Here is a 13,300-nt window from a genome sequence, read left to right as displayed (position 1 = left end):
CCCGGACGAGACCGTGACGTTCAGACGCTGTCTCCGTGCCGCCAGCCCATCGCCAGCCGGCTGGGCTACACCCCGGACGAGACCGTGACGTTCAGACGCCGTCTCCGTGCCGCCAGCCCATCGCCAGCCGGTTGGGCTACACCCCAAACGTGACCGTGACATTCAGACGCCGTCTCCGTGCCGCCAGCCCATCGCCAGCCGGTTGGGCTACACCCCGGACGTGACCGTGACGTCGGACGAGGTGCCGGCCCGCACGCCCGCTGCCGCACATGGTCTGGCTCAACGCCATCCGGCTCAACGTCAGCGCCATCGAGGCCGTCGTCAAGGTGGACGACACAGTCGACGGCATCCGCGAGGGCCTGGCCGCCGGCTGCTGGACCGTCGGCGTCGTCAAAACCGTGAGCAGAGACATCTCGCGAGCAGCAGACGAAGTGCAGTTTTGTAAGAGATGGCATGCGTTGCACGCGGGAGTCAAGGCTCCGGTGCAAGCAGACTAAATGGATAAAACCTCGCAGAGTTACATGCCATTCATTGGATATTTCCTCGAATTCCATCCAGCTGCCCTACAAAAGAAGACATAAGTTAGGGGTAGCAGAACCACTCATGCTTAGTACCCGTGCTTGCAGCAACAGCCACATGCCACCGGTACGTGAACACGCGTTTTAAGCTGATGTGAGATGTGGAGAGGTGCGGAGACTATGTTCAAGTTCGGGGAAACAAACTCAAAAATGTCAACATGGGTCCCCTAAGATCAGAAAGTTGGCCCTATACAGCTCAGAATGGGTCGCATGAGGATCAGAGTGGGCCTTCTGCAGGACAAACTAGGCCCGCGGCAGTCAGTAATGGACCCTTTACAGTTACAATACAGTACTTTACAGTTTAGGATGGGCCCACTACAGGTCAGAATGGGGCTTCTACAGGTCATAATAGGGCCTCGTTAGGCCAGAATGGGCTCTTCACACACCAACACGGGCCATCTACATGCCTGAATAAGCCCTTCTACAAGCTAGAGCGGGCCCTTCATAGTCAATAATGAGCCTTTTACACGTCAGAATAGGCCCTCTACAGGCCCAGGAATGCCCTCAGAATAGATGGTCAGGATGGATCCGAAAAAGGGCAGATTGAGCCCTCGACAGATCAGAATGGACTTCTACGGGCTTACATAAACCCTTCACAGTTCAGAATCGGCCCTCCACATACCAGAATGGTCCCTCCACGGGACCCCCAAGTTAGGTGACCGCCGGTTACAGGCTTACTAAGCCCTTAGCAGTTCAGAATCGGCCCTCCACATACCAGAATGGTCCCTCCACGGGACCCCCAAGTTAGGTGACCGCCGGTTACAGGCTTACATAAGCCCTTAGCAGTTCAGAATCGGCCCTCCACATGCTTGACCGGGCCCTCTACAAGATCTCCAAGTTGGCGACCACCAGCTCCAGTTTTCTCGCTGGGGGAGGGACAAGCTGCCCCCACTATCCCTTCGATTGCTGCGTCCTTGAAGAGGCGATGCCCTCTCGTTGAATGAATGGGCGTTTGCATACCGGGAAATGATGTAAGACATGACATTGCCGAGTGAGAGCCAAGCGTGTATCTTGTCCGTGTATATAATGCATAATATATTGGCAGTGCTGCAAGGTGAGTACATATATACCTTTAATTAAAACACTGCAATGCCACACGTAACTTGTCATTAACAGTACTACTCACCTTAATGTTTATTCGTGCAAGCGTAGACAAATAAGTTGAACGTGCAGGCGTCGGGAGTGGCATGCTCCTAAACACCATGCCACCAGGAAATTTACTCCGAAACATTGCCTTCTGGCGGATCGTGTCTCGAGCCAGCAGTTCATAGCAGCTTTGCTCTATGAAAGGTTCGTGGGTCGGCTGCCTTGTGACGCGGTTGGTGGCGTCCCTTGACGCGCCCTCTCTACTCCGCTCCGCCCCAGGGTAACTACGTGGGCGCGTCGGCGCCACAGCTGGCTGTGATGCCGCAGCCGGAGCTGAAGCGGAGGATGGCGCGAGGCTATGAAATCATGACCGACTGCGGCTGCCATTACGTCATTGACGCTGTGGCAGACCTGCTGCCCGTCATCGATGACATCGAGCGCCGCCTGGCGGCCGGCGAGAAGCCCTGAGGGCGAACCCCGACTCTGGTCGCAGTGTAATCAGCGTCGGCCAGGTGCCATGGTGCTGCCTCTGATGAGAAACTCTAGTGCTGGGCCGATAGGAATCCGAATCATCAACCACCAGGAAACCAATAAAAAGACGCTGAAAACAATGCGTTTAACTTGGAACCATAACTGCGCTGACAACGAATCAGTTCGTCTTTGACGTCATAGTAGCCGCTGTCGTCATGCAGGGAGCTTTCCTTTTTCGGTTTTGGCCGCTAGATTTTCAGTGGCTTACCCGTTCGTCCCTGTGAAGTACTGCACATGAATGCCTGTCTGATGATGCCAGAATGCCGTCACCAACATAAGCAGTTTGACACGTGTAGCTGTCTTTGCAACGCAAGCGGCAACGGTGAACAGGCTTTTCAAGCTACGAATTTGCGACTGTCTCGTTGTAGGAGTTGATTTAAGGCTTAGTGGGCCAGGGCTTTGTGTAGAAAATAGACAGTCTGAAGAAATGTCGGTTAGTCGGGTCAGTGTTAAATACAGTCTGAAGAAAAGGTTTTCCAGAACGGAAACGGGATAAAGAAGCACCAGAGGGGTGCATATCCACTCCATCCAGCTGTCGGTAGCCAATCTTTTCTCTGGCTCCGCGCCAGAACAGACTTAAGTGCTGGCTGCACCGCCTGGGGCCGGCGTTAAAAACGAACAAACTCAGCTCTTCCCAGAATTGATGTGGCCTCGATATGAGAGCGTTATGCAACATGTCGAGCCAAGCGGGCACTCTCCAAACCTCCAGGGCAGCCACGGCTTCGATTGGACAGTCATATAAACGCTGTGATGTCGCTGACGCCTGGCCTCCTTCCCATCAGCACGAGCTGCCGCTGACTAGGCTATCCCGAAGAGACGGCAAGCCACCCGAAGTACCAAAGGAAATAATAACGGCCAGAAAGGAAATGTCAGTTCAATAAGCGCCTACAGGTTAACGTCAATGCGTGATAAAAATTATTTGTCGAGTTCATGCTGTATCGGCCAATGATGATGGCCGGCAAAAAAAGAACACAGGCCGACGGAATAAGCCCTTGAACGCAAGCGCTTTTAGTGCCACCTGACGGGAAAACGACGAACGAAGCCAGCATGTCGACATAGGTGGCGCTTGGTGAAGGGTGGAGGGTCGGGCGAGCTGCCTGACCTTTGGATTTGGGCTTGTCGTTACTGCCCAATACAAGTAGGGCCGGCTGTGGGATGAGGTGGTGCAAAGTTAGCTAGCACAGACTATCTACTATAAGCGGCCGTAGCCTGCCAAATCTACCAGTGTCGCACCCAAGACAAGTATTATCGGCTATGGGCTGAGGTGGTGCAAAGTTAACTAGCATAGACTAACTTCTATAAGCGGCCACAGCCTGCCAAATGTACCAGCGTCGTACCCAAGACAAGTATTATCGGCTGTGGGATGAGGGGTGCAAAGTTAACTAGCATAGACTAACTTCTATAAGCGGCCACAGCCTGCCAAATCTACCAGTGTCGCACCCAAGACAAGTATTATCGGCTGTGGGATGAGGTGGTGCAATGTTAACGAGCATAAACTAACTACTTGGTAATTGGCGTGTCTGTGCAGATGATTCACAGGCAACATTTAGCGAGGGCTCAACAGCGTAAGGTTGCAAAGGAGGTCACATTTATCCAAGCAGAAATAAATGTATCGCACTTTCAACCACTGTGACACGAACATTAACTTGTCGTAAAGGATAACATCATCCTTACGGAGGTGCATGTCCATAACTTTGAACAAAATCCTGGTGCCACGCCTTGCGGTGCTACTCGACATTTTAATCTTATGGATGCTTGGACAGTGCACAAAGTGAGCAGAAGCATGGCAACGCAAGGCAAATATTAGAATAAGTGCTGGTGTGGAAGGTGAAATCCATTCACAAGAGGACAAACATACTATTGGCTGGGAATCCTAAATCCCGCCATGTCACTCATATATTTTTTGTGAAAAGCCCCAAAAGGTCGGAAGCTTAAAGTTTCACTAAAGGCATAATTGTTTCTTCACTAATACATAATACAATAAGATAACTTCAATAACAATAACACAGACCAAAATGTGATGCTTATACCCGAACATTTCCATGCTTCGACCGCATGTGGCACATACTACATGAGGCAAGCTACACTTTGAGATAAAGCTGTCCTTCCAGATTACGGATCACAATTCCGGTATGTCTCCTGGAACATGAGGTAAGTACACCGACCGAGTCAAATAAGCCACCATTTGATTGCTGAAAATGAATGTGGGCCTGGAATGCAACCGCATGATCTTTAGGCCGGAGTATATATTTTCTGGTAAATACATGCGATGAGTAAAACAATACGTGACACACTTAAATGGCATACCTATCAGAATAAATCATCATTGTTTGCATTGCTCTGCTCTTTGCGTGAGCACCACGCGGTTCAATGTTTCCTGGTAATCACCAAATCGAGCTTATTCTTGCGAGTAGCTACGAAACCGACGCTCACGATTCAGTACCAAAGGTGCGCCAATGAACACCGGCCAATAAAGTTGTAGAACTGCCTGGTGCACTGAGAAAGAAATTCAAGTATACCTTGAACATGCAGCCAGAAACGACGTAGGAAGATTCAAAACAAAGGTGGCGAAAATGCGCGATGACAGCAACCATCCGTGAATAATTTTGTCTTAACATACGGCCAGACTTAGTTGTATATTTTCAGGCCATCCTGTTGTTAGCGTAGGAGTTTATCAGTGGTGAAAATATGAAGCAAATATGAGGACCAACTTAGCTATTCGATTGCAAACTGCTGTTATGCATGCACATGTTTACATTTGTACATCCTGCCAGAACATCCCGAGGACATTAGAGGCCCTGAGCATGGGCGAATGGGCCAAGATTGCTAGAAAGCCCTATCCCTCCCACACGATCAGCACCTTTAATGCTTTATGCAATTCTGGGTTTACGCCTCATTATGTTTAACCCTCGTCGATGCAAACCCCTAAGACGTTTTGAGTATACCTCTCCAGAATGCCGTGCAGTCGCGACCAAATTTTCAGCAATCTTTGGAGCATCCATAGCGCGTGTTTTGACGCCAAAAGGGTGTTTCTAGCTTTTCTGGTTTCGGATCAGCGGCGGCTTTTCAGGGGCACTGCACAGCAATCTACGGCCCGAGCGGGCGGGCGGGCGAGCGGCGGCCGACAATGCCGCGGAGCGCGCGCGGCGTTCCGATATTACTACACCAATGAAGCTTTATATCATAAACATAAGCTCAAACCACATAAGATATACACTATGGTACTCAGAAGCAAAAAAAAAACACGTCTGTTAAGTTTTTACCGCCAAAAGTCATGAATTTTCTGTTAAATTAGACTTCTAACTTATTGTAACGGGATTAGTCATTGACCTAACAGTACGAAATCTAGTATCAATCGCGAGATCTCGTGGAAACCAATCAACTGGTGTTTTCCACTAAGCTTCATTTTCATTAGTTTGCAAGCACCAGCGGGTCGCATTTAAGTCCCCCCCCCCATATCAGCCCGTTATGTTCTGAAAAAGTTATGCAGTTATGAAAAACGGCAAATCAGGTCATGGATTAATAATGATGCTTGCTATATTTTGGCCCCTGCTGCCAGCTGAGACAGGTTATGTTCCCTCTTCCATTGTACATGTCTCCTCTGATGACTGCACAAACCATTGTGTATCTTTCCTGCCTGTGGATGCCATCAATTTCACCGAGAACATGTTTGGCAAAGAGAAATAAGCACGATGATTTTCTTGTTGATAAGTTGTGGATAATGTACGTGCGGTATATTTTAGAAGCTGATTGGTTCATTTATTCTGCTATGCAGTCTCGTTTACGTTGTTGACTTGGACATTTTGCTGTGGAGTAATAACAAAAATAGACAATGCCTTTTTTGATATTAATAAAAACTTGAATAACTTCGTAAATGTCATATGACAATTCTCCAACTCTCGCAGCCTTATCAACAGCATCCACCAAAAGGCTTGCGGGCCTTTAACTGACAGTGTGGGGGCGCGCGGGCACCAAAGTGGTGGAGCTAAATTCACAGCACGGTGCGAGACAAAGTTGCTGAGCCGACCATGTAGGTGGCGACCATAGGTTACTGCGGCCTGACATACATCTTAATAAAACAAACCGAAATAATCACAGAGCTTGGTAAATCGTCTCTATGAATTGTCTGCCTTTTTGTTAAGGTAGTCTCCTGTTCGTTCTGGTTCAGTTATGGATAAATAACTACGATCATAATTATGAAAAATATGACTGCGTTATGATGTTACTAGAATGGTGCTCACGAAATGACCATTTAGCGATTTCTCAAATGGCCACGCTTGAACAGCTCAGCTTATGCACCGAGTGTGCCAAATACCAGAGGTCCACCAATGCGATCCATCAGAGCACCTAGGGGTCTCATGATAATCATGATTATTAGTGTAACGGCTATGCCAGTGGCAGACCAACTAGGGACGCATGGAGACTTTTAAAACGTAATTTTTATCGTTGACAACATGTGTTAAGGCTCGTTATTCAAAGGTAAGTCGCGGCGGAAATAAGCGGCTGGTGTCGTCAAATTGTAAGCCTTGTTGGTGTTTTTAGTACAGGACATGGGTTCTCTCTTCTTTCCGCTTTCTTTGATTACGTTTTTCCATCATCGGCCGGACGAGCCTTTTCTATACGGATGTTTTTGCGTTGTGTAAAGCCAAGTGTCAACAGGTGGTCGGACAAAACCACATTAATTCCACAATGGTTTAGAAATAAATTGCGCAGAAACACTGCGCGTCGCCTGCCGAAGTTGTTCACGAGTGAATATATGCATGGTCAGCATGATCGCTTGAAGCACTTCCCGAAGTGTTTTAGCGTGCTGACGCGCGATCACCACCGGGTAAGGAGTGTCTCTGGACACATCAAGGGTAAACCCGGCGGCGCAATGCCGACATGTCGTTAAATGTGGACAGATCGGCTTGTTTACTTTTTATTCTTGTTGGGTTTGGGTCGCTTCCTAATTGCAGCCACACACGCAGCCTGCCAGCATACACGTGAATGAGAAGATGAACGAATAAATGCTCGAAGGATGTGTGGATGAATGAACCGAGGGATTAAAAACGCTCCAAGTCCTGTTCCAGTTGACAGGACCGCGGCATGGTTCGCCGCATTAATATCCCGGAAGCCAACAGCCGCCGGCCGTCGAACCAGATGCGGGTCTCGCAAAGGGACAGTGACATGCTTGACGCGGAAACCATGCGCAGCTGATGCAACCAAAAAGAATGACACGAGCCACCTGTCTGAAATGTTTCACAGGAACGGCTACCTGAAGAGTCTCATAGAGAAAAGCCCAGGATATCCGGACCCAAGAACGAAAAGCCTGACAGCGGATCGTCACTTCCAAAAAGCAGCCCTGCTGTCAGAGAATGTTGGAGGGATCTGTGGACGCCACGGCGTCAGAGCCGTCTTCCGAGGCCACACAACACTAGCGCGAGATATCGCCGAATTCAGACCGCCGTCGATTGGATAGAATGCAAGGAATTGTGTACACAACAAATCCCGTAGTTGTATAAGGTGGCTAAAAAATTAAAACAAGTATGCCATTGTCGGTCAGACTGCAGCAACGCAGCAAGGCGATCACCAGCGATAAAACAGACAAGCTCGTCACACCGGAGCATGCGGGACATTAATGGTCGGAGGCAGATGGCCATGTGGCGCGGGACTTGATAACCAACATCAACTGACAGCGGAGGTGACAAGAAACTCTGCGCATCATCAATCATTCGAATTAGTGATTACGTTCTTAAGAGCATTCATGTACCGTTTACAACATTCCGCGTTCGAAGGTTGAAGCTGCCAGCTGCTTTCGAGCCTGAGAAACGTGTTTGGCCGCGTGCTAAGCATCGTCAGTACCCACCACTCATGACCAAATAACAGGCGCCCGGGTGTCCGGTTGGATAACCTTTGCTCGGGTAGAGGGGTCAATTTGACCCCCTGAGATCTCGGGAGCTAAGAAAGCTAGAGAGATCAAATTCACAGGGCATGTTGACCTGTGCGTGAACTCACTTGGGTCAAACTTTGAAGTTGCTAGGTCATGGTCTTCGAGTAAGATAAGTTCAAACAAAGTCAAATTCAAAATTGGTCTCCAAAGAGCCCCTAGAACCTAGGCAACTATTCTAAGCAAAGTGTCACACACTGAGATAATGTCAGTGACCTTGTAAGATCTTTTACAGGTCATGGCGACCAAAATGATATAAGACTGCTTTGAGTTTTGCATTTGGATAAGCGACAAAGATTACGCTAGGCAGCACCTCCCTAAAAGCAGAATGTTGACCTGGGTCATTTTAGGTCAGTGACCTACTCTAAACTATAAAAAGTCCATATAAAAAGGAAGGCGTAATATGTGGTTCCTGCCATCAATATATACGAAATGAGCACCAGAAACCAGCCCATACAGCAAGCCCAAGAGTACTAAAACAGGTTGGTTTTGACCTTGGTCTGGCCTTCATACCTGACCTTGGGTCAATGTTCCTTTATTCATTCAATTGTTGTGTTGCCTGAGAAAATTTCTCAGAGATATATGGCTTTCTCTAACACTCCGCTGTTTGATCGAATTGAACGATTCCCTAAAACGTGTCTTCGCTGAAACCATGGCCTGATGTTGACCTGCCATAGGTCAGCGACCTTATAAGGTACATCTCAATTTTTGATGGCAGACGATCTACGTTTTAATTGTCTACAGCTATTCAAAGTTTGGCGCGGCTACGCCGTGCCGTTCGGAAACCATTCCGGGAAAACCTTCGGGGGTCAATTTAACCCCCCCCCCCACCCGAGCACGTGTTAACGCCTGAAGACGGCGAGAAAAAAGGCAAAAAACTGACATAACACAACAAAATCTGTTACTAGATATGATCCGAACCTTTCGAATGGGTCGATTTCTAAGAGGCTTTCGTCACTACCACTTGATCGCGCAATTCCAGGTCAACGGCAGAATTTGGTGTCGAAAGTTAACCTACCGCAATGCTCGGCACGGTCCGTACTGCCCTCTGACGTCACCTGACCTTTAATGCAGCCGCTGCTACCGTCCGCAGGTCATGACTGTCAAGGAACCAACGAGTTTCTGAAGCAACTGGAACCCCCCCCCCCCCCGCCCCCCTCACGGGTTGGCGGATAGGGAGGCACACACTCCAACCAAATGAGCTATCGGGACGGACACAGAACTGAGCTAACGAGAATGATCCGAAAAATCACACAGTGTGTATTGGAAAGGCTCGAAAATTCCGTAATACAGCAGCTGGCACAGCGTGAATAACTTCTTAAGGTTGTGTTCTATTCCGTTGACAAGGAGTAATAAACATTCCTAAGAAATAAATACATACACACACACACACACACACACACACACACACACACACACACACACACACACACACACACACACACACACACACACACACACACACACACACACACGTATATATATATATATATATATATTTATATAAATAGACAGATGATATTTGGCCGAGTCTCTCGAGCGAACCAACTAGCATCTCACACCTGGGCAGGCCAGGTAATGGTATGCCCTTTTTCAAGAAATTTTTCCTAAGCTAGTGCACGAAAAAGTCGCATGTTATTATTGGTTTGATCTACACGCGTTTCGCGAAGTTCCATACCGTATGCCCGCAGGCTTTGTAAAAGCTTTGCTAGCCTAGTAATCCCTTGCGAGAGGCACTAGCAGTGCATTATATGTTTATGGAAGGAGGAGGGCGTCAGGCACAACCTTCTCCCAAGCTTTCTGGCTATTAGCCGTGGGTGTCCCAGGGATGGATAATGCAGTCGAGTTTCATTGTTTTTGAACCTACATACAACGCTGTAACGACAAATTGTGTACATACACAACGACACAGCTGGGTGAAAAAGAGTAGGCTCATCATTTCAGATCATTACCGCTATATTTTCACATTCTTCTCTGACTTTGGCGTGTTGAGCATGACCTTCCAGGCTTTAGAAGCACTCGCACTGGGCGGCACTAAGGGCCGCAGAAGCGCTCAGACACGCCGTTCGCAGAGTTGCCACGGACTTCGCGCGGGATCGACGGCACCTCTGCCTATGAATCTGTCACGATGCCGGAAAGAGTCCACCGCGGCTCTGACATCACGCCGGGCCCGGCGCCCATTGACGTACGGGCGGACCGTCTGCAGGAGTGCTGAGCTGTGGAAAACGACTCCGTGCGTCGTTTTCCTTCAGCGGCGCCAGACAACCGAAGCAGTCCCGTCTCAATGTCGGCAGATTGGCGCTTTCTGAGTGGTAAGTTCGTTACGACAACGACCGATGCGCCGCAGTGCCGAGAGCCATTACCCAACTCGGCACAATCGGCCAGCGACTATTGGATTACGCCGCGGCTGGTGCGCCATAACACGCCGCATTCAGATTCTCCGGCGACGCAGCGCGACGCGGGAAGCCGAGTGAAGCCCTCACACGCCGGGCGAAGAGTGCAGCGATCGTTTTTGTTGCCCAGCCGACGTCGACGCGTCGGCACGGCGCCCGATCGGCCGCCATTACGACGCGTCGAGTGCGACGATAGGATTTCGAAACCGAGCCTTGGCAACTAATGGAAGGGGCCCGGAGGGAGGCCGCCGGGCGGGGGGCGCAGCCACTGGATATCATCCCATTATGGCGTCGCCATGACAACCGCCGCGCCGTCGCGACAGTCAAGTATGGCTGATGGCGGTCGATCACCATACACCAGCGGGCGGATCGGATGCGCAGCAGACTCCGTATGCCCGGGACACGCCGTGTGTAACGGAAAGCGTATTAACGTCAGTTTCAATTTCTCAGGTTAAAGACCGGGTCGATTCGATGCGAGCAAGAAACGCCTTCAGTTTCTTGCATACCTGCCTTCCTGGTTTTTCGGCATTGTAAGTTAGAAGTTTTATGCGAAGTTATCGACCTTTCATACACCAAGAGGTACTGATTAGGCAACGTTATAGAGCAAGCATTCGCTATGATGAATTGATCCACGTTTCAAACTGTCCTTATTTATGATCACGAGTGAAAAGGTTGAACGATTTTAAGCAAAGAAAAATTGCGCTTAAAAAGACAATACACGTGACTCCAGAAGGCTCCTCACCGTTCTGATACTCGATATGAGTCATCAAAACCTTCCGGCCCAGCCGTCTGTGTTCTGGGTGTGCCACGGCAGCGCCGCGTATTGGGTGCTCGGACGTGAATACTTGAATTCCCGGGATGTCCGTGAGGTTCGGGCAATGGTTTTGCGACAATTTTCTGATATAATGCTTCGTATTGGTCATTGTAAGCGGCTGGCTTAGCCGTCCGAATTGCGTGTAGCCCTTAGCACTGGTCTGTGTTTCGGGTAGTGACATGTGGGAAATCGGATCATTTCCTGTTTCGAAATATTTTTAATGGGAGCGTCTACATATATTCGGAGCATTTGTTGGGGTCTACGTGTCCTGTTATTCAAGTGTAATGCCTTGCTTAAAAGTGTGCTCAACCTTTATTACTCATGAACATACGCACATACTAACACATCGGAAACTGCTAATATAGCCAAAGCTTGCTCCATAGCATCGTTTGAACAGTACCCTCCGGTACATTGAAGATCGATAACTCCTCAGAATGACTCTGAACGCATAATACCATGTCGATTCATCAGCCTAGGCAGTGTTGGTTCGGCTTGTCATCACTCAAAGTGTAAACGACCAGAGGCACTTGCACAGGACTTGCGTAGAGAGACAAAGTCCCGACCTGAGGTGCATCCGAGGACGAACAAGTATATTGTACTGTGCACCCACTGGCATTTAACGCTTAGTCCGCTTAGGTATCTCATACATCCACGCATGCAAGGAAGCTGCAATCTATGTATCAATGCTAATCGTATGCAAATAGGACAAAAAATGAGTCGCGTACTTAGCATTTAAAATGTGTGCAGCGGCGACGTGTGTCAAAAATATAGCCATTCTCAAATGCATAAAGGTAGGTAGATGAACAATTCGTAGCCTGGATCTACGTACACGCGTCAGACACGCGGAAAAAAACTTCTCTGCAAACAGACAACAAGCCTGCAATCGGCACATCAGCTCTGTTAGATAGGAATATTTTACATGGTTGGATGAATAATGTCACGGGGCTGATCCAGGAAGCATCATTTGCGGATGACCGCTCTGCACTCAGTCCTTGGAGAAGTACAAAATGATATTCCCGGTTTGTTTTATCTCATGTCGTTGAAGCAAACGAACAGATGATGTTTCTCTCTTTCCTCCCCAATGTGCCTTCAAGGGTTTAAGACGAAGTTTTCCTCCAGAACAAACTATTTCAGCCCCCTGGCAGCAGTTTGAGATCCCGCTAGTCAACACAACCCAATAGGTCAGACAATTTCTAAACAGGGAATCCCCATATCGTTCAATCGAAATCGATGGCATGGGAAAGGGGAAAAGAACAACCCACAGCATTTGCTTCGCCACGTGAGTAACGGTAGGCCGACAACAGCCATAGGAAGAAAGTCCTGGGGGCTTGTGGGGAGAAGTTCTGCGTCCCACGAATTTCTGTTGGTTCTTGGAAGCATGCGGGTACATAAGAAAATAAACAACAGCCGTTATGTTCACGGGATACTGTGATCAAATAGCGGTTTGTGACGTTGGATCCTGTGAGGAGATAAAGGAAAACACGATTTTCATCGCATTTATTTCCATGCAAGAAGATTCAAGTTGTGTTCAAGCTTTCTAGTGATAAGAGTGAACAGCGCCTTTTGCACCTGTACTCTCCTCGACCCCCCTGACTGAAATGCCAAAAGGGGTTGCTGGCGGATCCATGAGGCAAACGTGATCATGTTCTCTCTCTGTCTCTCTCTGCTCTTTGCTCTCTATCGTATCTACATCTTCTCTCCTCTCTCTCTCCTCTCTCTCCTCTCTCTCTCTCTCTCTCTCCTCTCTCTCTCCTCTCTCTCTCTCTCTCTCTCTCTCTCTCTCTCTCTCTCTCTTCTCTCTCTCTCTCTCTCCTCTCTCTCTCATCTCTCTCCTCCCTCTCTCTCTCTCTCTCCTCCCTCTCTTTCGTCTCCTCTCTCTCTCTCCTCTCTCTCTCCTCCTCTTCTCCTCTCTCTCATCTCTCTCCTCTCCTCTCTTCTCTCCCCCTCTCTCTCTCTCTCTCTCTCTCCTCTC

The 13,300-nt window shown here is 48.8% G+C and overlaps 1 protein-coding gene across 1 annotated transcript; it reads left to right on the top strand.

The window, feature by feature from the left end:
• The first annotated feature begins 255 nt into the window (after positions 1 to 255).
• LOC119107719 (phosphonoacetaldehyde hydrolase-like) lies at positions 256 to 2,634 on the top strand. Its single transcript, XM_037231260.1, has 2 exons — positions 256 to 398; positions 1,944 to 2,634. Exons 1-2 carry the CDS (start codon positions 270 to 272, stop codon positions 2,130 to 2,132), a joined length of 318 nt encoding a protein of 105 aa, XP_037087155.1. The 5' UTR covers positions 256 to 269; the 3' UTR covers positions 2,133 to 2,634.
• The last annotated feature ends 10,666 nt before the right edge of the window (positions 2,635 to 13,300 follow it).

Source organism: Pollicipes pollicipes, unplaced genomic scaffold (genome assembly GCF_011947565.3).
Source record: "Pollicipes pollicipes isolate AB1234 unplaced genomic scaffold, Ppol_2.1 Scaffold_6686;HRSCAF=7923_pilon_pilon_pilon, whole genome shotgun sequence".
NCBI lineage: Eukaryota > Metazoa > Arthropoda > Thecostraca > Pollicipedomorpha > Pollicipedidae > Pollicipes > Pollicipes pollicipes.
Note: the sequence above shows the minus strand (reverse complement) of the source record. Positions and strands in the feature narration are given on the sequence as shown.

What these genes read in the sequence shown, in the direction of transcription:
- LOC119107719 (XM_037231260.1), top strand. Translation starts at nt 270, where the DNA reads ATGGTCTGGCTCAACGCCATCCGGCTCAACGTCAGCGCCATCGAGGCC. An exon ending in CCGTCGGCGTCGTCAAAACC is followed by an intron (nt 399 to 1,943) that starts GTGAGCAGAGAC and finishes GCTCCGCCCCAG; the next exon opens with GGTAACTACGTGGGCGCGTC.